This window comes from Pantherophis guttatus, chromosome 7 (assembly GCF_059756535.1).
Source record: "Pantherophis guttatus breed Tessera chromosome 7, ASM5975653v1, whole genome shotgun sequence".
NCBI classification, from domain to species: domain Eukaryota; kingdom Metazoa; phylum Chordata; class Lepidosauria; order Squamata; family Colubridae; genus Pantherophis; species Pantherophis guttatus.
Window position 1 is genome coordinate 35630207 of NC_142069.1, and position 27145 is coordinate 35657351.

General features: G+C 36.0%; 1 protein-coding gene and 1 long non-coding RNA gene across 3 annotated transcripts in view; one reads left to right on the top strand and one right to left on the bottom strand.

Annotated features, from left to right (window-relative positions):
* BLTP3B (bridge-like lipid transfer protein family member 3B) overlaps positions 1 to 27145 on the top strand; it is a 54999-nt gene that overhangs the window by 5612 nt on the left and 22242 nt on the right. The window contains exons 3-13 of one of the 2 annotated variants that reach the window (XM_034402921.3): positions 196 to 234; positions 2789 to 2880; positions 5305 to 5494; positions 10181 to 10321; positions 15532 to 15702; positions 16477 to 16657; positions 19124 to 19207; positions 20196 to 20378; positions 20804 to 20919; positions 22673 to 22814; positions 25823 to 26016. In XM_034402921.3, the coding sequence (XP_034258812.2) occupies positions 196 to 234; positions 2789 to 2880; positions 5305 to 5494; positions 10181 to 10321; positions 15532 to 15702; positions 16477 to 16657; positions 19124 to 19207; positions 20196 to 20378; positions 20804 to 20919; positions 22673 to 22814; positions 25823 to 26016 (1533 nt within the window). The remainder of the gene's footprint in view (positions 1 to 195; positions 235 to 2788; positions 2881 to 5304; positions 5495 to 10180; positions 10322 to 15531; positions 15703 to 16476; positions 16658 to 19123; positions 19208 to 20195; positions 20379 to 20803; positions 20920 to 22672; positions 22815 to 25822; positions 26017 to 27145) is intronic. The other variant, XM_087873955.1, reaches the window with a different exon arrangement.
* On the bottom strand, positions 17072 to 22504 carry LOC117655456 (uncharacterized). The gene is made up of 2 exons (XR_004588669.3): positions 21321 to 22504; positions 17072 to 19528 (listed from the first exon to the last, which is right to left on the bottom strand). It is a non-coding gene; the product is annotated as an uncharacterized LOC117655456 (long non-coding RNA).

Here is a 27145-nt window from a genome sequence, read left to right on the forward strand (position 1 = left end):
CTTCCTTCCTTCCTTCCTTCCTTCCTTCCTTCCTTCCTTCCTATTTTATCCTGAAAAATGATAGAGATAATTTGATTTTGTTTTTATTGATGTAGACAAAATTATATGTTCCTTTTACCTCATGTTCTTTCTTTTCTGGAGGGAAAGTTCATTACTGCTTAAAATATTTTCTCTTGTATTTGTTTTCCATTACAGATACCATGGACAAAGTTGAAAACACATCCAATCTCTTTGGTGAGTTTTGAATACAGTCACTTCCTTTTGATTTTTAAAGTAAGATATATATATATAGCTTATCATTTTCTGGAAGTCACAAAAATAATTGAAAGAACATTTGTGTTACAATAGCACTCATGACCATTCATTCAGCAACTGTTCAAAGTTAATAGTGGTGCTGAACACATGGTGATTATGACTAGTCCTCACAGATCTGACTATCTCAGCACCCCCACCATTTGTGACCTTCCTGACCAGCCTCCCCAGAAAAGTAATGAAGCCAATAGGGAAGGTTGTAAGTCGATGAGGTTAGTGTCCCCCACCCTCGCACCCTCACCCAGTCTCTCTTTTCATGCTACACTGGCCATTTGTGCACAATTATGCACCTCCCCTGAGCCTTGCCATGCCTCTCTTGCATCCTAATACGTGCACCCCTTCATACTCATGTGCACCTCCTGAGACCTTGCTATACCTTGCTTGCACGCACACACGCACACACACACACACACACACACAGAGAGAGAGAGAGAGAGAGAGAGAGAGAGAGAGAGAGAGAGAGAGAACTTCATCCTGTTTCTCTTGCAACTTCACTCACCATCATGCACCCATGTATGCTTTCCCCAGCCCTCCTTGCATCTCCCTCATGTCCTCTGCATGCTTGCACATTCCCGTGCACCCTCCGTAAGCCTTTCCACATCGCCCTCACACTTTTGCACACTCACCACAAGCCTTGTTACATTGTCCCTGTAGCAAGGGACAGTTATTCAGTTACTGTTGTAAATTGAGGACTGCCTGTATAATTACACTAAGAAGGGAATTGTGGTCAAAATAGCCGAATAGCAGCAGTACAGATAGTCTTTACCATACAATCACAATTGGGACTGGAATTTCTGTCATTAAGTGATATGATTGTAAAATGCAACTACATTGCTTAATGATGGTAATGAAATTGCCACCATTAACTGAATCCCACAGTATTAGATGGGGCAACTTCCTTCTAGAATTCCACAACCAATTCAGTGGGGAAGCTGGCAAGAAATTGCAAATCCCAGGTGTCTTACAAGTAGGCTGACAAGCAGGTAAGTGACTGCTGCTGAGTGGGGGAAAGTGCAACAGGTTTCATGAGGGTGTTAGACTAGCACAGCAAGGTTCAGGAAAGGCATATAGGGATACAAGGGTGTGTGTGATGGTGTGAGGGAGGGCAATGGAGAGTGCACAAAGAATATGCGAGTGTCTAGTTTGGCATGAGTGCAGAGAGATCTGGGGAGGGTGTGCAGGCTGAGGAGACTTACACAGCAATTTGTAGCTTTCCCTGCTGGTTTCCCCACTGACTTTGCATGTGGGAGGCCAGATAAATTTTACATGAAGCTTCTCCTTTAGGATTTAAAATTACTTATTAATGCATGCAGTAGCTAAATTTTCTGTTGCTGAGATGAAAGTAAAACATAATTGGTTAAAGGCATTAATAAATGGTTGTTTTAAATACTACTTTTGGTTTGATACGTGTTACATGTTAACTTATAAATTGTTAGAGTGTGTATGTATATGTGTGTGTGTGTGTACACACACACACACACACACTATAGTAATATATATAAATACCAAGATCATCATCATGGGGGTACTAGAATGGGTGTAACTCCCAGGACTGGTTATAACCATCATTTGCTCAGAAATTATAAAAGTATATCTTTGCAATTGCAAATTTCTCCTTTTAGCTTGCTTCTTATTTACCTGTGGTATTTGATAATATTTGAGTTCTTCAATTTTAAGAGAGGAAGTTGAGCCTATGTGTTTGGGGAGGGTTTCTTTTTAAACTGTTGTCTGATAAATTGCTATATATTGCCTACTGAAATGTTATTTCTTAAAAATTAGAGTAGCAAAATGTAGTCTTATCACAGTATAGCTGCCAGATTGATGAAGAGTTTGACTGTACTTAGTAGCCTTAAAGTGTATGTTATGACAGACTCTCAATGACTATATACTGAATTAGGCTTTATTTAAGATGAACAATACAACACTATTTTGGTTCATGGACATTACCATTTTATGAATTTTTAGAAACCCAACTTTGTACCTGGTATTGCTATCAGAAATAAATTATTACAAGTGATAATATAACAGGACCCAGGGAACCATTGTGTATTTTAGTGTTTCCATTCTGTATGGTGTTGGCTGCATAGATGACATGCATGGAATGCACTTTGAAATGTATTTCAACTGTGGATATTTCTTTAACATATTTAATTTAACTGAAGTTAGTTTGCATACAATTATTAAAAACCTAGCAAATTACTACCATAGATGGACATAATATTGTATAAAATGGGTAAGATGGGCATAATATTGTATAAAATTTGCATGTTCATGATAAACAAGTTGAACAATTGCTGTAATTAGGTTTCTTTCTTAAAAAAATATTCGGTACAGTATTACATTTTTCTTGACAACCTGCAATATTTAGAGAGTTTTATGATATAAACTTTACCCAGCCATTATACATAAATAGATTAGGTAAATTGATTAAAAAATCAAAACAATTCAATTTGTATTTTTTTCCTGTATTTCTCAGTCATTGGATAAAGTAATAATGGAAATGAGTACATGTGACGAACCCCGTGCTCCTAATGGACCATCACCTATAGCAACTGCATCAGGACAAAGGTAAATTAAAGGCTGCATCAAAATTAACTAAGAAAAGATCAAAAACCAGATACACATGCAATAGTAAGTGTTCTTTATGTGATTGCTACACATGAAGAAAACTCCAGGGTGGAGATATTGTTGTCCTCCGAAAATAGTAAATATTTTTACTAGCTATCAGAACCATAAGGTATTTGAAAACCAATAGAATGACTGAAAGGACTGGGTATGGTTAGTTTGTGAAAGAGAAGACTGGGGGGGCCGAGGGATATGATAGTGGCCTACAAATAACTAAAAGACTATTCCGTGCAAGAGAAGACAGATTTATTCTCTGAAATAGAGTCATATCTTGTTACTTGACTGCTTTAAAACTCGTAGAATTTGGTAGTCAACTCATTTTGCCGCAAAATATTTGTCCCAGTACTTATCATTTATTTGGTACTTGATGCATAAACTAGAACGTGTCACTGTCTGCTGCCTTGCTACCCTTTCCAGATCCAGCATCCAGAGTTGCATGTTAACTCATGTGGTTTGTTTGGTACTCATAGTTTTTAGTACTTATCACACCTCCTGAAACCAATTAATGATGAGTAACAAGATACCACTGTAGAGAGGAATAAAACCAGGGGTGAAATGCTCCTGGTTTGGACCGGATCGCCTGATCCGGTAGCGATGGTGGCGGGTGGTTCGGAGAACCGGTAGCAAAATTCCCTGCCCCCCCCACCATGCCCAGCTGAGCCGCATGATCATCAGAGGCTTTTTTTTTAACTTTTCAAAGCATTTTTTTCTACAACCTCTTCCGAGGTTGCTTTTTTGCTTTTAAAAGTAAAAAAAAAAGCCTCTGATGATCGCGCAGCTCAGCTGGGATCATTAGAGGCTTTTCAAAGCATTTTTTTCTGCAACTCTTGGCCAAAGAGGTGGTAAAAAAATTGCTTTGAAAAGTCTCTGACGATCCCAGCTGAGTTCCCTGATCGGCAGAGAGGCTTTTCAAAGCATTAGAAAAAATGCTGTGAAAAGTTAAAAAAAAAAAAAAAAAGTTGGCCACGCCGATCCAGTCACATTACCTCCCCCCATCAAGCCACGCCCACAGAACCGGTAGTAACAAATTTTACATTTCACCCCTGAATAAAACCAAACTAAGACTGGAATTGAAAGATTCAGGCCAAATATTATAAGGAATTTCCTTACAGTAAGATCTTAATGGTGAAATAATCTGCTCAAAGCAGAAGTAGAGTAGTAGTGCTCTGCAGATCTAAGGGGGAAAAGTCTGCATTCCTTGAACCAAGCATATATTTTCCTTAGTTCACTCAGCAGTTATTAAATATAGCTGTGTGTAATTGGAAAAAACACTGTTGCTTTGAGAATGGTAGACAGATGGTATGTAAATAGGCCTATATATTCTCAAGCATCCTTTTGTTTTTTAACCTAAAGGGATGCCTGATCCTAGTATATGTCTTATTGTTGCAGGTTTTCAAATGGGAACTTGATGGCAACCTATCAGAGATAATTTAGATCATTCTAAGCAATGGCTGTGGTTTATTTAGAGTTCTGGTACAGGTAATCCTCAATTTACAACAGTTCATTTAGTGACCGTTATAAGTTACAACAGCACTGAAGAAAGTAACACAACCATTGCACCATCCCCATGGTCACATGATCAAAATTCTAACACTTTGCTACCGACTTACATTTATAACAGTTGCAGTGTCCTGCGGTCATGTGATCACCTTTTGTGGCCTTCTGACAAGCAAAGTCAACGGGGAAGCTACATTCACTTAACAACTGTGTTACCAACTTAGCAACTGCGTTGATTCACTTAACAGCTGTGGCAAGAAAAATCATAAAAACGGGCAAAATTCACTACACAAAATGTTTCACTTAGCAACCAATTGTGGTTGTAAGTTGAGGACTACCTGTATTTGAAACCCACACATCTAAAGGTTGGGAAGATTGGGAAACACTATTCTATAGGACTGCTAAACTGAGCAAGGAGTTAAACTGGATAACCTTTAAGGTCCCTTCCAATTCATACATGGCTTCTCTATATCCTTGATTACTTTGATCAATATAAAATGTCTGACACCAACTATGGCAGTGGTTATGTCTTCTGTTATTTGAACTTCTTATGTTGCTCTAAAGTATATAATCTTATTGATCCAGGAAATCAAAAATATAAACTGCCTTTATACAGCAAGCAATGAAAAACCCTTGTACTGTTCTAGTATAATATTTTCATGAAACACAAGAAAATGCAATTCACTATTTTAGTTATTGGACTCCTTTGAATTGGATTTTTTAGCAATCTTGAATCTGTTCTGGATTTTGTGAGGATCTGAACTCTTATCTACATCAGTACATATATTGTCTTCATTTTGACCAATTGCTAAAATGTTTCATTCATAAACACTGAAGTCTAATTTAAATCCCTGCATTTTATTTTGGCAGCGAATATGGTTTTGCTGAGAAAGTTGTAGAAGGCATATCTGTTTCTGTAAACTCCATTATAATCAGAATTGGAGCAAAAGCTTTTAATGCTTCATTTGAACTTTCTCAGTTGAGAATATATAGTGTAAATGCAAAGTGGGAACATGATGATCTAAGATTTACTCGATTACAAGAATCACAGCGTGGAGAGGTAAATCTTATTTTTTTTCTTTCCCCTCTTGTACAATGAGACTTTATTTTTCACATATCTATTTCACACATAGAAAAATAATTCTAGCAGAATCCACTTTCTTTATTTAGTATTATATAAATACTAACATTTAAATAATGTCTTTATAGTTTTATTTAGCAGCTATATGTTATCATAATTGACTTCTGGGATTTTTTAGGATTTGCCAGTTAGCCTATAACCCTGGTATTCCTGGTGACCTCCCTTTCAGCCCTTCTTAGCTTGTGAGCCTAACCAAAACTGATCAGTATTTTATATGGTTATTTTGATATTAAAATTATATTGTAGTGGCTAACCATTTTAAGTCAGTTGCTACCATTTATATATGAGCACAGCTTTGAATCATATACTTGCTACTAATTCAATTATCTCACGCCATTTGCAATTTGTGAAAAAACTTCTCATGTGGTTACAGTATAATTATGCTGTTCAAATTCCTGATTCAAGAGAGGACTATCATTTCTTGGTTTAAGAAATACTTTGCTTGTGAAATTATGCTTGTGAAAGCCTTTAATGGGGCTCGACAAGTATGTAGGAAACAAAATAAGTTGTAAACGGAATCTCAATGTCATAGAAATCAGGACTATAGGGCATCTAAATGTCTACATATAATATCCTCCATGGGTGGGATTTAGGGAAATTTGTTGATAATCTGGAGAAAATAGTAAACATGAAGACTGAATCTGTTGCAGCAAATCCAGGAGCCCAAACCTTTGGAGTCAGTGGGCTCATTTAGATTTGGAGCAGATTAGGGATACTAATTGTTTACCATTGTGGTGGTAAAACCATTCATCAAAGAAACTAATTGCAGTCCTCTACAAGAAACTTTGATCACAAGGCCAAAATGCCAAAAATAAATAAATAAATAAATTCAGGTTCTAAATAATTCTAAAGGAGAAAATGGAAACAACCTATTCCTGAAACGTTTCAAACTCTATTTCCTATCCTCATTCTTAATATTTCCATTAAAAAAAATGGGATGAAAAAAATTGAGCCACTCCATTTCCAGTGACATTGCTGTGCCATTTCAGCCGTGATTATGCATAGTGTCCATTTGGGGGTGTGAAGTTTTGTGTTGCCATTTTTGTTCAGGTGCATGCCCAGTCTTTTGATTAGGATGAATTACAGTTAAATAAACATACAAATTCTAGGTTTTCAGAAGATGAGGCTGAGTTGCAGCTCCTATACCCTCAAACATTGGTTATCATGATTTATCAGAATTCACCATTTTATTTTCTAAGATTCTCTGGGATATATGTGGGTTCCAGAGGCATTGCTGGAAATCCAGGTTATGCTGGAGATTACTGGATTGCTTTGAAACTTTGATTTCTGCTTTTGATAAAATAATCTTAAAAAGGATGAGCCAATTTTCTTGACAGGGGTCAAAGGCTATGTAAGCAGCACATTATTACTTTTGGTGCCACTATGGGAACATACTATACATTTAAATCCTGACATAAATTATTTTATTGAAGAAAATTAGGCTTAAGCATCTGGAATTGCAATGTTCAGATATATGCTCTTATAATCATAGATTTAAAAAAATTGGTAGGCACCTTAGAGGTCATCTGGTCCAAGCTACTGCTCATTGCAGAATACACTAGCATCTTTTTAAAATAATCATTCAATCTCTTTTTGAAAACTTCTAGTGAAAGAGAATTCACTGACTCTATTTGTCAGTCTATTTCACTGTATGATCAAACATCAAACTCCTGTATGATAATGTCTAGTCTGAACTTATTTTCTTGCAGTATTTACAAACTGATTCTGGTCCTGCTTTCTGGGGCAATAGCAAATAAGACTGCTCCCTGTTTTTTGTGACAACCTTGCAGACTACTGTTCTACTGTATTTCCCTCAGTTATATTTTCTACAGGTTAAATAGATCATTCTCACCAGGGTTTGGTTATCATCTTCCTATCCCTCTTCTGATTGTGCTAGAATATGGCACTGTACTTTTTGAATTCTGGGTCCCAGAACTGGACACAGTATTCCCAATAACCTTTGGCTAGAACAGAACAGAATGGATTATTACTTCCCATGATCTGTGGAGTTATTGGTGTTCTCTGAGCTCTCCCATGACCTAGACTCTTGTTTTGCATGGTTCATTCAATACTTCCTTTCAAGCTCAAATGAAGCCAATAATGAACACTCTTTGGGTGCAGTTGTTCAGCTGATGCTGAGTTCATGTATCAGTGTGTTCTGCCCCAGCTACGGACCCCAAAGAACGCAGCACACACAAAGTCTGTACAAACCTTAGTTTACTAAATTAAATCAGTCTTTTTCAAACAAAGGCTGTTAATTAACTTTCTTAACAGCCTACAAGAATTCAAAGAATAAATAATCGTAATCTTACTATGGTTGGCAGAAAGCCCAGAAGCAATTTGCAGGAAACTGATAAGAGAACTAAGATCAAGACGCGAAGGAGAGTGAACAAAGTTGTTCCCTGCAAATTGCCTCAGTCGTTGTCCTTTCTTAAATAGGCTAAGGGAGTAGCCAATTAGCCCCAAGCCTTACTCTTGAGGAGACCTCCTCCTGAGGAGCCACTCCTGCCTTTTGGCAGCTCTGTGCGCCCGTGCATTGAGAAGAGGCTCCTCCTCTTCTTCCTCTTCACTTATAGGAGCTTCTGCAGGTTCTGAAGGCCCTGGCTGAATCCCCGCCTCTGGCACCACATCTTCTCCAGCCTCCTCATTGTCTGACTTGAGTGCCAGCTGCACAGGCTGCTGGCGCAGCACCACACCAGCCTCCTCGCTGTTGGAATCAGCTACTAGCTACACAGGCCGCTGATGGGCCACAACACAGTGGTACCTTTTAGCCCATATTTTATCATTTATTAAGGAGAAAGTGTTGAAGGATTACATTTAAGGCTTTGCTAAGGTCTGGGTTTACTAAATCTCTGTTATTTCTGTGATCTACTAAGCTAATAATTCTGTCAAAGGAGATATGGTTAATCCGGCATGATTTGTTTGTGACAAACACATGCTGGTTCCTCCTAAATGCAGCTTACCTGCCTACAAATAGTCTGCTCAACAAGTTATTCAAGGATGTCTCCTACTATAGATATCAAACTGAGAAATCTGTTGTTTCCTACATCCCCTTCCTTCACATTTAGTGATGACATCTGCTTTTTTTCAATTTTCCGGAACCTCATCAGTTCTACAGGAATTTTCAAAGATTAATGAGAATAGTTCTATTATATCTTCTGCTAGTATGAAGGAATATAGAGCTGACTTTGAGGATAGGGAAGAAATGAGCCAGCTGTTGGGGAAGGATGGGGGGACGACTTTCAAAAAAAATTACACAGTCCAGAAAATGAGGGAAGCAGAGAAAGAAACTGAAAATTTATTTATCCATCCATCCAATTTCTATAGCCCACCCAACTCAACCTATGACTCATGGCAATTGTTTTTATTTTATTTGGTAAAGATGGCAAAGTGACAAATGTGGATAGGCTTTCATGATTTTATTATTCTATACTATAATAAAGAGCGTTCCTGGTGTGACTGTTTCATTATCTTATTTATTTGAAGGGCTATCAGCTAGTCCCTTCAGCACCACACAGTGTAATTTACCTCACACTAGAGACTTGAATTGCTTTAAATTAGTTAAGCTGTCATTTACCATATTCTGACATATGGATAAACAGTGAATTTGCATGTTTGCAAATTATATTATTCATCTTAATGAAATTAAAAGTGATTATGAAGAGCTTTGGAGCAATTTCTTTAAACTTTAGTAAGCACAAAATGATACATTTTGATGCAAATTTCACATATAGATTGATGGGATCAGAATTGTCTGAAACTAACCAAGAATAAAATTTGGTCATAGTGGATAATTTAGAGAAAATGGTGACTTGGCAACTATGAAAAAGTTAAAAGAGTATTAGGAATTTTGTGAAAAAGACTGAAAGTAAAACTGCCAATAATACACATTAGTACAACAGATCAAGATTAGCTAATGAAGTTGTTTGGAAGGAGATTAATAAAGATTAAAGAAAATATTTCTTCACTTGGTATATAATTAACCTGTGAAATTCATTACCACAATTTGTGATAATCGCTAAGATGGTTTTAAAAACTGGTTGGACAAGTCTCTTCATTGTTGAACAAAATTTGATGTTGAGTGGTAGAATGCTTTAGTTACAAGAATATTATAAGAGAGTAACATTCATGCTCACTGATTTCAAAGATTACAAACATACTTAGGTATGATCTAAATAGAAAAAAACGGTGTAGACAATTACTTTCTCATATGTATATGTGAATGATTGATGTTCAAAGATCTATCACACACAGTTTCAAATAAAAATATATTACCGTGTATTGTACCCTGCCACAATCATGCATAGGCTCTTCGCAACCTGCAACATAAAAGAAAAATAATAATAACCATTAAACTGTTACAAAATAAATCCAAAAGTCAAAATACACAAACCTACACATTACATTCTTAAACTTGCTTTTTGTTGACTTGATTTAGGATGTGATTTTTTTTCTTTTTAGTTATAAATAATAAATTTGAGTTTTTAATCTTAATGAATGAAAAGCAGCTATGCCTACTTTATATATACACAAAATACACATATATACACACACTTAGACAAACTCTACTTAATGTTTAATTAATTTATGTATGTTTTATTATAGGTGTTGACATTTAAAGAAATCAACTGGCAGATGATCAGAATAGAAGCAGATGCAATCCAAAGCTCTCAGCATGAAATCATGAGTGCTCCAGTTCGTCTGATTACCAACCAGTCCAAAATTAGAATCATACTTAAAAGAAGGGTAATTCTCAAACTGAGTTGAAATCAGTTTGATTTTTTTATTCAAATAAAAATAATGTTAATAATTAACATAAATAATGTTAATTTGATTTATGAGCATTTTAATAGCAGTGGATAAAATGTTATTAGAAAAGACCTAACAAGTCATATTTCTGGTCAATGTAGAAATCCACTGAACATTCTGTGGCAGATTTCCAGTTTCATATTATTATAGTAACTCTTCTCTGAAAACTTCACTAGTTTTTCTCTTTTAAGGTACATATATAAAACTGAATAAAGTACTCCAGTGACAGTCAGCCTAGTGCAGAGTACAGTGCAAATGTTACTTCCTGGATCAGTATGCTATTCTTCTGTTTATATGGCACACAGTTACAGTATATTGGCCTTTTTAACTACTTAACTGTACTGCTTCCTCAGGCTTAACTGGTGATTCCCTTTGATACTTTTCGAATGTTATATAAAAAGCTGCAAATTCTCTGGATCCTCTTCTCCACATTTATCCACCTTGTTCACAAGGATATTTTTTAAAAATTGGGTGAAACCCTTTGCTTGTTGCTTTTTTAACTTTCATTTTAGTCTAGAAGTAGATTGAAAAATCTCCTCATAATGAATATTGGGGAGAAAAGCAGTGAGAATCTTGCTTCTTTTTTCATTTCCAAGATTCTGTTTGGAGTCCCAATCCCTCTATTCAGATACTATGTTGGATCTCTGATCTGCCCTCAATCAAGTCTCTTTTTGAAGCACCCTGACCATTGATATTTATTTACTTAGCTAATGTATATGGACACCCATTTCATAGAATGGCATGATCCATGATGCAAAAGGTAAATGATATGTTCCGATTCTAAAATCCTGTTATAGCTGTGTACGCTTAACCTGACCTGAACACCTTGGGAAATAGCCAAGTCTTCAGAGTCTTAAAAAAAAGAATAGAGTTGGACTTTGGGGGATGCTGTCCCATAAGGCAGGTGCTGCCTTACTTTTCCTTTTGTAAGCACACCTTACTTTTTCTTTTGATGAAATGGAAGAAACTTCCTCAATTGACTTGTTAAAAAGCTGGCCTTATTTTTTTAAAAAAATGTCTTCAGTACAAGAAGCTAGTTCCTTCTATAAAGAAATTGGGGACAACCCAGTTCACCAGTCATCATCCCTGCTTTAACCATTTGACATTGGTTGGGCAAGGCTATTAATATCATTTAAAGCAGATTATAGCCTAAATTTTATATTTTACCTATTTTGTATTTATTTAGTAGATTGCTGTATGCATATTTCATTTTGTTAATTGATTATAAAGGAGAGATAAGTAAGGAATACTATTTTATTTCTGAATGAAACATTTTTTTGTAAAAATTCTAACCAAACTACACAAAATAATTCTTAAAGAAAACACCAGTGAACCTCCCAGTTGTTGGGATAGAATAAATAATAATTTAGATTTCAAACAGACAGGTAACTTCCACATAACATCCCAGACTTAACAACTACCAATAAGAAAGGCAAAAAAAAAAATCTGGATTGTGAATCTGGCAGTACCTGGCATACAGATAGAAGATAAAGAAATGGGGAAGAAAATACAAAGACCTGCAGATAGGAATAAAACAACTGTGGCAAAAAAGCAAAGGCAGTACCAATAATCATACACGCCTTGGGTGCAATTCCCAGACAACTGGAGCACCACTTGAACACCATTGGCTTTAACAAATTTACTATCAGTCAATAGCAGAAGGCAGCTTTACTCAGAACAGTTTACATCCTGCGACGATACCTCTAACAGCATGAAACATCCACATCTGCGTATCCCAGGTCCTTGGGAAAGACTCAATAGGCGGACAAAAATGCCAAATCGAGTATGAACATCTGGCTTACTGTATGACAACCACAACTACCAATAATAATAAGCTTACTGATTACTGGGGAGACCAAAGTAGTCTGCAAGAAAGACCAAATGAAGACCAGAAGGTTAGAAGGATTAGAAATGAATAAATCAAGAGAGTGAAGATGATATTCCAAACTCAGTAGAGGAAATACCATCAAGGCAATCAACACCTGGGCAATTCCAGTCATTAGGTACACAGCTGAAATAGTGGAGTGGAGTGAAGCAGAACTAAAGGCCCGGGATAGGAAAACCAGAAAAATAGTGTCAATGAATCATGCCCTTCATCCATGCATTGATGTTGAAAGACTCTATTTACCAAGGAAAATGGGTGAGTGTGGAATGTTACAAGTAAATAAGATGGTTGAAGAAGAAAAAATGGTATTGGAAGAATATCTGAAGGATAGTGAAGGAGATGCATTGAAGCTAGTATTCAAGGAAAGCCTAGTGAGTAAGATGCCCTACAAGAAGGACCAAATGAAGAACAGAGTGGAGGCATGGGAAGACAAAGCATTACATAGCCAGTACTTTAAAAATATAATGGGAAGCAGATAATACCCTATCAATGGCTAAGAGCAAGAAAGTTGAAGAAAGAGAGAGAAGGCTAATTCTGGCTGTACAAGACCAAGCCTTAAGAACAAATGCATGCAAAAGCCAGAATTGAGAGGATATCAGCAGATAGCAAATGCCACAGAAACTGAAGAAACAGTGGATCACCTAGTTAGCTGTTGCAAGAAGATCACACAGACTGACTATAAACAATCGCATGACAAAGTAGTAATAATGCTGCATTGGAAGATCTGCAAGAAATATAATTTGCCTGCAAGCAAGAACTGGCAGGACCATAAAATAAAGAAAGACATAGAAAATGAAGAAGCTAAATTGCTCTGGATCTTTAGCATTCAAATAAACAGGCACCTACTACATAACACTGCAGATTTAACAATTATTAATAAGAAAAACAAAGAAGTCTGGATAGTAGATGTGACAGCATCTGGAGACAGCAGAACAGAAGAGAAAGAACTGGAGAAGATAACAAAATACAAGACCTGTAAATAGAAGTGAAACAACTGTGGTAAAAGAAAGCAAAGATAGTGCAATAGCAATAGGTATCTTGGGTGCAATCCAGAATAATTTAGACACTTAAACACCATCGGCATTCACAAAATCACCATTAGTCAATTGCAAAAGCAGCTTTACTTGGAACACTTACATCCTGCTATGATACCTTTAACACATCAAATAATATCTGCCTATCCAAATCCCTTGGGAAGGACTCTATAGATCAGGGATGTCAAATTCAATTTCATTGAGGGCCGCATCAGGTCTTTGGTTGATCTCAGGGGGGCGGCCAGACATGGCTGACTGGGTGGGTGTGGCCAATTGGGTAGGCGTGGCCAGCTTGACACCACTTCCCAAACTGCTGGCATGTTTCCTTTTTGCATTGGGTAGACTGGGCTGAAGCTACGCTGACTGATCTTTCCTCTTCGTACTGGGTAGACCGGGCCAAAGGTATGTTGGCCTGATCTTTCCTCTTCACACTGGGTAGACCGGGCTGAAACTACGCTGGCCTGATCTTTCTTTTTCACACTGGGTAGACTGGGACAGCTCCATGGGCTGGATCTGATCACATTGCAGACTGGATGCAGGCTGTGGACCTTCAGTTTGACACCCCTGCTATAGATGGATAAAAATTCAAAATCCATCCTAAACATCTAGCTGACTACAACCACCACCACCACCAATTATAAGGCTTAAAATTCATGGGTGCCTATGGTGTTTATTCACTGTTTATTAAAGGACTTTCCGTGGAACAAAAATTCTAGTTTGTAAACTAAAGTCTTTTCATTTTGTTTAAAATTTCTCCCATTACCTTATATAAAATATAACTTCCAAACTGATATGGTTAACAGTATTTAAAATTCACTGGCAAAGAAAAAAATCAAGAATTGAATATTTATTCTTGTGGGTTGCCAAAGAAAGAGGTCTGGGTCTTTCAGATTTAAAATTGTATTTTGAAGCATGTTGTTTGGTCTGGATGAAGGAATGGGTGATCTAAAGAGTAAAGGATTATTGAACTTGGAAGGTAATAAACTAAAGTTTGGATGGCATGCCTATTTATGGTATAATAAACTTAAAATGAATGCAGATTTCAAGAATCATTTTGTGAAGTGTGCCATTTATAGAGTAAGAAATAAATGCAAAGAAAAGTTTTTCTTTAAAATACCTCTTTGGATGTAACCCCAAGAAGCCTTATTTAAAGGAAGAAGATGACAGTGATCTCTAATTGGTGGATTTAGAATGAAATAATGAAAATTCATTCAAAGTGAATCCTTTCCCAAATCAAAAGAAGACTTGGAGCTAGAAGATCGTACATGTCATTGGTTTACCTATTTGCAATTAAAAGAAAAATGTGGTTTTGAAGCTGCTAAAATGAATTTGAAATGTTCATCATTGGTACAAAGTATCATCTTAGAGCTAAGGTTTATAAAATCCAGTTACAGTTAAACCTGAAAATGAGTATTTTAACACTGTATGATTCAGTGGGCAAGAAATTTTGGTTATAATGTTAGCGCAATGGGAAAACGTGGACTAAAAGGCTGATATTCACATTGAATTATAATCTTAATGAGAGCTTCTGTAAAGTGATATACTGGTTATATTTGATGCCAGATAAACTATCGAAGATGTATAAGGATGTTTCAAATATTTGTTGGAAATGCAGCTGTAAGGAGGGTACTTTTTATCACATGTTGTGGACATGTTACATTTTGTAGACTTTCTAAATACAATAATAGATTGCTTATAGAGGGATTTGAAGTTTAACTTTGCTGTTCTTCTTCTTGTGCCATATCCGTCATTGGATGTTGGCGAACTTATTTTTATCAACAGCCCCACGAAAATGTGTTGTTGAGTTTTGTCCAAACCAGTTCCTTAGATTTTGAAGCCATGATGTTCTTCTGCCTGGACAACATTTGCCTTCAATCTTTTCTTGGAGGATTAAGTGAAGTATGCCGAATTTTTCTGAGTATCACATCACATGTCCAAAATATTCTAACTTTCACTTTTTTATGGTTTTGATGATTTCCCTTGGCTATCCCAGGTGGCTTATTACCTCTTCATTTCTGATTTGGTCAATCCAATTTATATGTAACAGCCACCTGTAAATCCACATTTCAAACTTTGCTGTTAACTATCTTTTTTATAAATAGTAGCTAGTTAACAGGCCAATTGGTAGCAAACAGATTTGCAGAAGTTTATAAATTGTGGGCCTGCTTTGCAACAGGGAAAAACTACATAATCTATTTATCAGTATTTGACTTTTTTTCCTTTGACAGTTAAAAGATTGCAATGTGGTGGCATCCAAACTAATTTTAATACTGGATGATTTACTGTGGGTTTTGACTGATTCCCAATTGAAAGCTATGGTACAATATGCTAAATCTCTTAGTGAAGCAATAGAGAAATCAGCTGAACAGAGAAAAAGCCTTGCTTCGGAACCTATGCAGGTAAGCCAATCGGGTATTTTATGTCTTAATATTATTGATACAAATTTGTTTAGAAAACTCTACACTATGTGCTTCTATGGGATTTCAAACATTAGGGTTTTTTTTCCAAAATTGGTAGCATCAATTTTAATTATTTAAGAAATAACATAACAAGGGTTAAATATTTTTTTAGTTTGCTGTGTAATATTCCTCTAAGAAGAACCAATTGTTATGAACATTTGTTATTAGAATAGACAGTGTAATAACTAGTATATCATAGTGGACAAAGTTAGAATTAAATTAGTTTTGTATATTTTAGTATTATTTTCTGCTTTGAATCTCTTCATAACTTAATTGCACTAGGTGGCAAAGACTTATTGGCCAGACTGTCATCTTGTAGTTATTCTTATTTTTCTTGTTCTTAATTTATTTTGTATTCATTATTCATATTGTATTTTATTGAAGTTGTATTTTAAACTGTCTAGCTTAAAAGCTGTCTGGAGTCAGCTGCCCAAATTGAATAAATTTAATTAAGTCAAATCAAATTAAATAAATTCTAGAAACATTTTGAATACTACTTTGAAAAAAATCTGTTTCACAAGATCTTGAATTTAAATTGCTGCATTTCAGCAGTGTCACCTTGTTGCTATTCAAATTAGTAGCAATAACTGTGCCAAATAACTTTGTAGATTAAAGTATAATTTATATTCTATTTGAAAGTATTATTTCATATAGAAGCATGATTTTATGTTATGGTGTTTCAGTGAAGTTTATGTTGTGCTTAAATTGTTTCAGAGTTCCACGTCAGCATATAATTCTCAGGAGATGGAAACTCAACAATCTTCAGCAGCTTCTGATCAAAATGATGCAATTGTAAGACTATTCAATGATTTTGATGTTAAGGAAACATCTTATCATCTAGCAATTTCTCATTTGGATCTGCATATCTGTGATGATATTTACACCAAAGAAAAGGGCAAGAGTTTTATTTATTATCTTTATGATTGACCAAAATCGTATGACTCTATGTTAAATTACTATATATTTCCAGTTTATTTTGCTTGTACAGTTTTAGGTCTTTGCACTAGTTCTTAAATATCAATTGGTGCATAGCAGTATCTTATTTGTTTATTAATCCAATTTAGATTTCTGCTATCTCCCTGAAGACAACTCTGAACAGAGCAAAACAAATGGATAAAACCACATATGAAACTACAAATATAAAAATCACTTTAAAAGCAAATATTATGAAAACAAAGAATCAAGTTTAGGCAAAGAGAAGATAAAAATAGTCATGGAGCTGTTTAAACATGTCTTTGTTCACTGGGAGTCCCTGTTCTGTCCCCAACCCCACGCGCACACACCAAACCAGCCGGCAAAATCCTTTTCCTTATGATAACGGAACTTGGCAACAACCTAGTGGCTGCCTGCCAAGAGTTTATTATTTACAAAGAGGAGAGATAACTTCTCCCCACTTCTGATACATCAAAGGAAAGCAGCTCAATAATTACGGAATTAAATCAAGTCCAGAGATACTCCAGCAAAGTCTTAAAGCAAAAGTCTGGCAATGCAGAATGGCGTGGAAGCTTTCAGCTTTGTTCGTCACAAGGTTTGACTGGCCGCCACGCTCCCTTTTATATCCTGTGGGATGTGTTCCAGTGACTCAGCCTAATCTCGGGCACGCCCTTTCTTCTGTTGCACGCGCTTATCTCTGCGACGCTGGCGTGGGTCCAGCCAAGACTCATTACCCTCATCACTGTCCATCTGTGGCTGCGTGGACGTGCTTGGCCCTGGTCCTATCTCTTGCCCTTCGGCGGACACCGAAGGCATTGCCAGAGAGGAGGGTCCTGGAGAGGGAGGCCTTGCAAACTCCTCCCCTTCACTCTTGGAGTCCTCTCCTGACAATGACACAGGCTCTGGTAACGGAGCCACAACAGTCCCAGGCCTCATACCAGATCCTGGTGGTCTTTTGGTATATCAAAAGGATTGGAAGCTAATCTAATGGTGGTGGTGGTGGGAGAGAATATCCCATATGATAGGTTGCATAGCTAAGAAGGCATGCCTCTTGGGATGAATAGAATAGGGTAGGGCAGGGCAGGGCAGGGCAGGGCAGGGCAAACAAAACACTTTATTTGGCCAAGTGTGATTACACACACAAAAGGCAGCTTTATTTGGAACAGCTTACATCCTGCGACTATATCTGTAACACCATCAAACATACACATCTGCCTATCCCAGATCCTCAGTAGGTAGACAAAAATGCCAAATCCAGTATGAACATCTGGTTGATTGTGTGACAAACAACAACAATAATAATAACACCAACAAGTGGGCATAGTAAAGATAAGAAGCATAATAATAATACTACATGGGTAAATATACATAGACATTACACATCACTATGAGAATTAGGTGATCAGCAGAATGATGTCCAAGGGGAAAATTGTCTCTGTGTCTAGTTGTTTTGGCCTGCAGTGATCTGTATCTCTGTCCTGAAGGGAGGAGTTGAAACATCATGTCCAGAATGTGAGGGGTCTGCAGATATCTTCTCAGCCGTCCTTCTGACCCGCACAATGTACAAGTCGTCTATGGAAGGCAGGCTGGTTGCAATTATTCTTTCTGCAGTCTTAACTATCCATTGGAGTCTATACCTGTCCTGTTTGTTTCCTTTACCAAACCAGGCAGTTGTAGAAGTACATATGACAAACTCAACTTTTATAGAGTTTCCTCTATAAAATTATCAACTTTTAGAGCATTATATAATACAAATAACTGCAGGTTTCAATTTAAATTGATGGAAAAGAAAAGATGCAGATTTATTCAAAGATATTTAATCAATGCTTCTGAAGTAGGTTGTGTCACTTAACAATTCTAGCTAAGTAGTTTACTTTTGCAAAAATTGAAAGGAAGAGATGCATATGCAAGGGAACCATTAATCCTGTGGCTGGCAATTCTAAAAATGCTGTTTTTTCTATTTTTCATAAATTGATAATTATAGTTCTAAGAATTACAGTTCTTAGAGAACAGGAGGACAACTTCAACAAGAATACATTTTCCCCCTCAATGCTCATCTATGGATATAGGCTAATAAGGGCTAGTGCCATAGAAATTGGGTATCTCCCTGTTAGTGATACTCAGGCTGTTCTTAATGCACTGTGTGTTATACCTTGTGTCACAGGTTCAGATTTGCTCTGAGAGTGGTGGTACTCAAATATTCTTAAATGTAAGGAATTTTCACAATTCTGGAAAAGTTAAACAAAAGAAAAGGCCACAATAGAAATTTACATAATCTTTTGTTTTCCTAAACAAAATTACAGTGCAGCAGATTTGAGAGCCACCAAGAAGAGACGCACGTTGCTTCAAATGAACCACAATACTTTCCTTCCAGATGAAATAAATATGAACGATGACATGTAATATTATTCATTGTATTATTTTACAGATGCAAACAGGCGTGTTTCAGGAGGTGCTATGCAGCTGTCCTTTAGTCAGTTAACTATAGACTACTATCCATTTCACAAAGCAGGTAAAAGTTGAATTCTGTTTTCTGGTTGCAAAACTGCTTGATCAGCACTTAATTTATCCACACTAAATCTTACATATAATACGTTATTGACCAAAGTGAATTGAGGATGCTGCAGATATGAAACTTTGCACAATAGGTTATATTGTATGTTATCCCAATTCAAAAAGATACGTAAATGTTTGGAAATAGTTATTTATAGTGTTCTGATAATTTCAGTTATTCTTAGCAGCTCTTAAAAACAGTCTTTCCCAATCTGTTGGCATCTAGATGTCTTCAGTCAATACACTCATCATCCCCAGCAGCAACTCCAAGGTTTCCAAGCTGGAAAGGATTTAAAAAGAATAATAAAAATCAGTAGGTTGAAAATAATTACTATAAAGAAAGGCTTTGATGTTTGGGCCTTTCTTGTTAAACAAGGGTAATTATGATGGAGTAGTGGCAGTTGTGGTCATTACAGTGGTGCATAAAATTATATATAGAACGGAGAAAATTCTATGGAGGATTTTTCCTCTCTAAATACTAGATATAAGTTATCCAATAGGGATATAAGGATAGGGATAAAGTTATCCAGCAAGAGAGTCATTTAAAAAAAGTATTTCTTTACACAACATGCACAGCTAATACTTGATTTATGACCACAGTTGGGACCAGAATCTTGGTCGCTGTTGAGCAAAGCGATCATTAAGTGAGGTGTCACATGACTGCTTCACTCATCGGCCACAATCCCAGCATTCCCGATAATGGTAGCTAAGTGACAAATGCTGGATTAGATGGATCTTTGAAATGATGCAGTAAGGCTTTTCTTAAATTCATTACATCTTCACAACCATAATACTGATGTTAGGCAATTACAAACTGGAATCTAAACAAATAATTTAAATAGTTTCAAATATTTTAAAATACATCAAATAATTATAAAAATATTATAAATGGATTTAAGTAGGTGCTTAAATTCCTTTTCATTTTTATTAAATATATGCAATTGTAGATGAGAGCTGCAGCCATTGGATGCATTACAGTGATGCTACAAAAACCAGAAGTGAATGGGCAGAAGAACTGCTTCAAGAGTTCAAAGGAAATGTTGAATTGCTTAAGCAGGCTGTGAAGGATCACAAATTAGATTCTCCAGTTAAATTCCCATTCCAGGAGTCTCCACAGCATATACAGATAGGTATTTAGGATTTTTCATTTACTTTTACAATCTGTTTGTGGACACAGGTCCTATTTATTTGATTTGATTTGATTAGAAACACCAATACATTTGCTTTGAATAAATTTGGCTGTCTTTCCTTATATTTTGGTAATCTTTATTCATACTATATTGTAGTCTCCCATGTAAGTATAAAATTAATTTGGGAGATTGATGCTTATAATATAAATAATATTTATTAGTGAAGATAAATAATGTATTAGGTTTCCAATCCTATATGAATTGTGCAATTAATGAGTCACTTTATACCGTTTCCTTTCATTGCCTTCTCTTATTGAAATTTTAGTTTATTTTAATTATTTTTACATTACCCGGCAACATGAATAGAGGGGATTTTAGAAGGTAGCCTAAACCATATGTGTTTTTATGCTTTTTGTTTCTTATAGGCAAGGATCAAATGTCAAAAGGAATTTCTAAGACTTTTGTGTCATCACAGCAGCCAAAGGAGAAATTGATGTCTAGCCCAGTGGTAGTTAGACTTGCCGATGTCAATATTTATCAGGTACATTTAAATAATGACTGCTACAACAAATTAATATTACTCTTCTTTTATGTCCCAAATTATGAGGTTCTTAATACAAGTGTTGACTTTCAATCAAAGTGTCACAGATTTTGCCAAACTAATTGTTGGCATAAAGGGATATTTTCTTATGTGAAACTATTTGTTAGTTTTTAATCTTATAATTGGCAGAAACAAATATTTGATCAGATTAAGTGGACATTCTGTCATCTGCCATTACTTTTGCCTTTCCAGTTTATAACCTATCAGAATGAAAATCAGGAACGATTTGCTGATTATTTTTTTTTATTTTTTTTCCCCATTGCAATTTAATTGGAGAATTGGCCCATTTCTTAAGTTTGATTTAGACTTGCCCACTACTGTTCATAGGCATTGATGCATACCTATGCTGGAGGGGGATGAGTATAGTTTGCAGATGATTGCAGATGGTCCGATGTACACACCATCCAAATCTCAATTATATATTGTATGGAGAGGCATATCTGCATCCTGATTGGCTGATCCAACATCCTATTGGGAGGCAGGGAGAAAGCAAGGCACACTGAAATAACAAAATAGAGGGTTTAAATGGAAATGCAACAGCTAGGCAACCATCTCCAAATGACAGGTGCATACATTCCCTGATGTGCAGTGTAGCAGAAGTCTGCTCCAGGCTCCATACAATGCTCAGCATGCCCCTTTGAAGATTTCTGAGGTCAGGAGAGGTTTTTTAAAAACAATATTATTACGATTAACTGTATCTTGAGCTTAAGTTATAATTATTTATATTCTAAACCACGTGTAGAACTTTTATGAATAATACATACCACTCCATATCTGGTTATAATAAGTAAGCAGTTCTTTACCGTATGTTTTTGTTGCATGATGAAAAGTATCACAGTTTATGCACAAAATAAGTATATTTTGGATTATCTTGTTTGAAGAGGTAACAGGTTAATTTTTCTGTTGTGCTATATATAAAGCTTATTAAACCACCCATCTTGGGATATAATAATCTGCTTCCAGAGGATATATCTGTTATAGGATTTAACTTTCTGGCATGAAATTTCTGTGGCTGATCTCAGAAGGAAGAAGAATCTTAAAAACATAGTTGTCCTGGGTAAACAGGACTGCACTTAGTCGATTCTTTTTAAACTGACTCATTCTTAATGATTGTATAATGTTTGCAAATTATAGTATTAGAAATTTGGATGTTAATATAAATATTTTCTATCTTTCTAGCTAATGCTTTAAATGGTTTCTAGAACCTTTGTATCTATTTCAGGCAATTTCATTTATTTTTCTCATTTTTCTTACTTGATTTGATTAAATATATAAAATGTATGATAAAACAGTAAGTTTAAATACATGTTAATTTATAGTACATATGGTACATACACAAATTATTAACATTAAGGTATTATATTTTGTATCATAATAACACATTTTTAAAACTCTGATTTTAACATCATTGGAACCAAACTAAGCAAAGGGCTTAGTTATACAACTGTTTAAAATTAAGAAATAATTATTGAAATGGTACAGCATATTAAGAATGACATTTCCTGGTATGCTGTCTACAAATCCAGTTCCATGCATCAAGGGTCATAAATGGCCACAAAAATGATGTATTTGTTTTTTGGAGGAGGGTTATTAAAATGAAAATCTGCTTCCTAATAACTGTGAAAAGTGACAGGTGAGAAGCTGTTCACATTCGTATTTCACAAAACTTAAATGCTGAATTTCTTATTTTCAGGTCTCTACAGCAGACCAGTGTCGCCGTTCTCCTAAAACTCTTATTTCTTGCAATAAAAAATCTCTGTATCTCCCACAAGAAATGCCAGCCATTCATATTGAATTCACTGAATACTACTATCCAGATGGCAAAGACTTTCCTAGTAAAATGTTTTCTTATCTTTTCCCCTTTGTTAAAATATTGTAGCTGTTTTGAAAGTAGAGTGGGTCCTCAGTTTAATGGATTCATATTTAGCAGCCTGAAGATACAGTGAATCATATTTCTATTTGGAAATCTCCTTCAAATAATGCCAATCCCTTTGAATCCAAAGTAGTCTGAATAAGACAGTTAAATTTTGTCATATTTTCTGCAGCAATATAACATAACAGAGATTATGTTTTTTTAAGTAATTATGTTGGTATATAAAAGATGAAAGTATTACTGAAATGTATTTGTTAATTACTTTCAAATTAACAGACATTTGGGAATAATGGATACTCCTACTTTCTACTCGAACCATTAAAATAAAGTTTCTCCTATATTCTCCTGAATAATTCACCACTAGTCCAGCTGGAACCTCCCATCTGTACTGTATCTGACGGTTTCTCAGTTCTTCCACCAGAAAGCCATAATCCCTTCTGGCTCTCAACATTTTGGGGGGGATTTCTTTCAGTATTAAAACCTCCTGCCCCCGCACTTGAAGCTTATTCTTAAAAGTGACTTGTAGGATTTCATTGAGTATTCTCCTTGTTGTGAAATAAACTACAATGTCTCTTGGTAGATGTTTCTGTCTGGCAACCCATGAATTGACATGGTAAATTTTGTCAATTTGCCATTCAAGATTTGCTTTTTGGTCTCCCATTATTTGTGCAAATGCTTCTGAAAAAATCTCTCTCAAATTCTCTTGCATATTTTCTTTGAGGCCTCTTATTCTCAAAGCAAATTCCATATCTTTATATTGTATCATTATCACATCGGCCTCTGCTCTTTCCATCTTATTCTGGACCTCCCCCATTTTATTTTCCAGGTTCTCATTAGACTACTTAATTTCTTCCACTTTTTCATCTATTGCTTCAATATGGCCTGCCAGACCTTGTACTGCCATGATAATATCTTCTCTAATTTCTTGATTTCGTTTTTGAATAATCTCTTTAATTTGTACTATCTCCTCAGCAACATCTCGAATTTTATCCTCAAACATTGAAGCAATTTTTTTTCTGTAACAGCGGCTTGTATTTTAAGAGCTTCCTACAACATTTCAAATGTTAATATTGGTGGTTCTGTTGGAACTGAGAGAGATTGCAATTTAGATGTTTGAGCTGGCGAGGTCCCAGCACTTTTAGTGACAATAGTCTTTACTTGTTTTGAAGCCATTTTTAGTTTCCAATTTGAATTTATTTAGCAGCCAGAACAACAAATCCACCAAATCCAAAAATTCCCAGTCTTTAAATAATATCAATCCTTTTTTTAAAAAAGTCACTGCTGTAGTCTTTTTCGCCTTTAATCTTTTTTTTTTTGAAGCAAAAATCTCTAATTTTGAACAGGGGTTACCAGCGCTAAACAAAACTTTCCTCTTTAACTTTCGCTTTCACGCCCCATTAAAGCTCAATTGCCATCTTGGTTTCACTTTCTCCCCTTAATGAGTCAGAAGGAATGAGTCAGATGGAGTTAAAGTTCAGTACTTGCAAATCTGATCTCTTCTGAGTTTGCTCAGCCTGCTTCCGAATGATGTTTATTCCAAGCGTTGTTTGCAGGGGTGGCTGCGGTGTCTTCTTCTGCTTAAAACAGAAACGTCCCGGATCCGGAGCTCTGTCGGGCTTCCAGGGAGCTCTCACCCTTCGAGCCCCAGAATTGTTCCTGGGGCTTCTTAGGGAGCTCTACCTGCACCCATCTGCTCTCTTCCCTTTTCCCGGGGAGAAAGTTTCCACTAGACAACTGATTTGCGCTGTTCTAGCGGCTTTACGAGATCGCGGGGCTGGCGCTCGCAGAAGGAGCGTCTTTGGCACCTGCAATGCCACCGGAAGTCCCCGTGTTTGCTTATTATTATTCATACCATAAAGAACAGTAAGTATTTAGGTGATAGCTCATTGTTGTAAAGGAAGTGTTGTGGCCTGCCAGCGGCCAGCAGAGCTGGGAGCAGATTCGGACAGTGAGGAGGTTGGGGAGGAACATGGGCCAGTCATGGAGTCTGGGGAAGGCTCGGACGAGGGCTCTGAGTCGGAGGTAGAGAGGGGGCCAAAGCCAGCTGGTAGTTTTTTGCTGTCTCCGGAGTCTGACATCAGCGAGGCAGAAGAACAGCGTCAGCCTGTTCCCAGGGTGCACATGTGCAGAGCTGCCAGAAGACAGGAACAGTTAAGAAAACAGGGTCAATTTGGGAGTAAGGCTTGTAGATGATTGGCCCCTCCCATAAGGCATAAGAGAAGCGAACGGGACATGAGCTTTTGCAGGAAGCAATTAGTTCATCTGGTCAGTAAAAGTTCTGGAAAAGCTGTTTGACTCTGTGCTAAGTTTGGTCTTGCCCTGCATTTGGCAATTAGTTCTCTGGTAGCATTCCAAGAGAGATAAGGTGAGTGTTTGTAAACACTCCTCTAATAGACTGTTTGAGAAGCATTTCGGACTGGGAATGACAATAATTCACAGCCATATCAATTAAAGAGGTTTGCCGGGACTAAGTTTGTGCTGTATACTTTCTAAGGAAGCCTAGGTCAGAACAGGAAGATTAGACTGCTCAGGAGAGCCTCAAGCTTTGCAGAAAAAAAGGTTTTAAGGACTGTCTTCCTGAATATAATAAAGTCAGAATGTGCTCAACATCACAAGATTTTTAACATCATTAAAGTGGATGGTAGAATAATTACAAAGGAACTGAAACTAGAATTGGAATGAATATCCTAAAAGGGATAATAGCTATATAAAAAGCTATGTATTGAAATTTTTTTGTTGTAAATTTCAATGGTGTTTGATTTTTTTTTCAAATCTCAATTCTACTATGGCAATTATCAAAATATTATTGGAGGGTAAGATCTAGTGCCACACTAAGGAAATCACTGCCATGCTAATAACATCACTGTTGTCCTTGTTGCCAATATTCTTCAAGCAGCTAGCTTATTATAGTCATAGTAACTCTACTTTTAAAACATTTTAATATAATAATTTTGTTTTCATTTCCTTTAGTTCCAAATGCAAACTTGTATATTCAACTAAATGCACTACAGTTGACTTTGGATGAAAGAAGTATTCTTTGGCTAAATCAATTTGTATTGGATATGAAACAGAGTCTCAGTCAGTTTATGGCCATGTACAAGTTAAATGACAATTCAAAATCAGAAGAACATGTTGATGTTCGAGTTGATGGATTAATGATAAAGGTACAGTTTGCAAAAGCATAACACAACATTACTAAGTGTTTCTTTCCTATATAGAATGATGCATGATAACAGTCCTTGTTTTGAAACTCTTTGAAACTGGAGCTGTTTTTAAATGACATCATGGACAATGTGCCAATGGTTGCCTTGGTTTCTAACTTTTATAGGACATTTGGACCTTTCATGTTTTTAAATTTTCAAATTTTTAACATAGCTGAAAGAACCTGCATGTTTTTGAATATATTTCTCAGTATAACACTGATACCATACAATATTTCCAATGCCTGTGATTGTATATTATAGATAACATTGATTATTAGCTTTTTATAAAAGGTTCTAACAGTTGTGGGAGAATACACAACATTTAAGAATATGTATTCTATGTTCATAAATTAATGGTAATTTATAAATTAGCGTCCACGCTATGGGTTGGAAGATTTAAACTTCCCCCACTCATACACAACTATGGGCAGCTTCTAAATATTAAAGCAGCAATATAAATGCTTGGGACAAACAAATCAAATAGGTGGACTGTTTGAACCTAAAAAGAATGACAGTATAATAGGCACATCAGAAAAAAATATTCAGAGATTCAATGATGTACCTGTAGTCGTGGAGATCAATTTATAAATAAATAGCATGTTGGGGATAGTAGTTGTTTGATAGTCAAGGGCATATGGACTCCTTGGGCATAGAAAACTTTAAAGGAATACATTTCTCTGCAGAATTACAGCAAGCTGAGATTTATTATTACTTTGATTTAAAACTTGACCAAAAATCATAAAACAGGGCAGGTTATAAGTAGTCAAAATATAATAATAAAAGGAGTAAGATGAAAAAGAAAAAAACATTTAAATAAATCAAAATACTTCTGCAAACAAAAAGCCCTTAACTAGTACTAAAAAAATGCAGTAATAGTAGCATTTATGTTTACATGAGAAGTTCCATAATTGGAGACTACAAGAGAGAGGACTTGCTGCTATGCAATGTATCCAAGCTATTTTAAAAAATACTTTCTGACCATATTAAACAAGGACTGGATATTATAGCTAGAGATGATCCTTCAACTATTTGAGATGGCTCAAGGTTTTAAAGATCGGCAGATCCAACATCTTTAGACTTAGGCCAGATC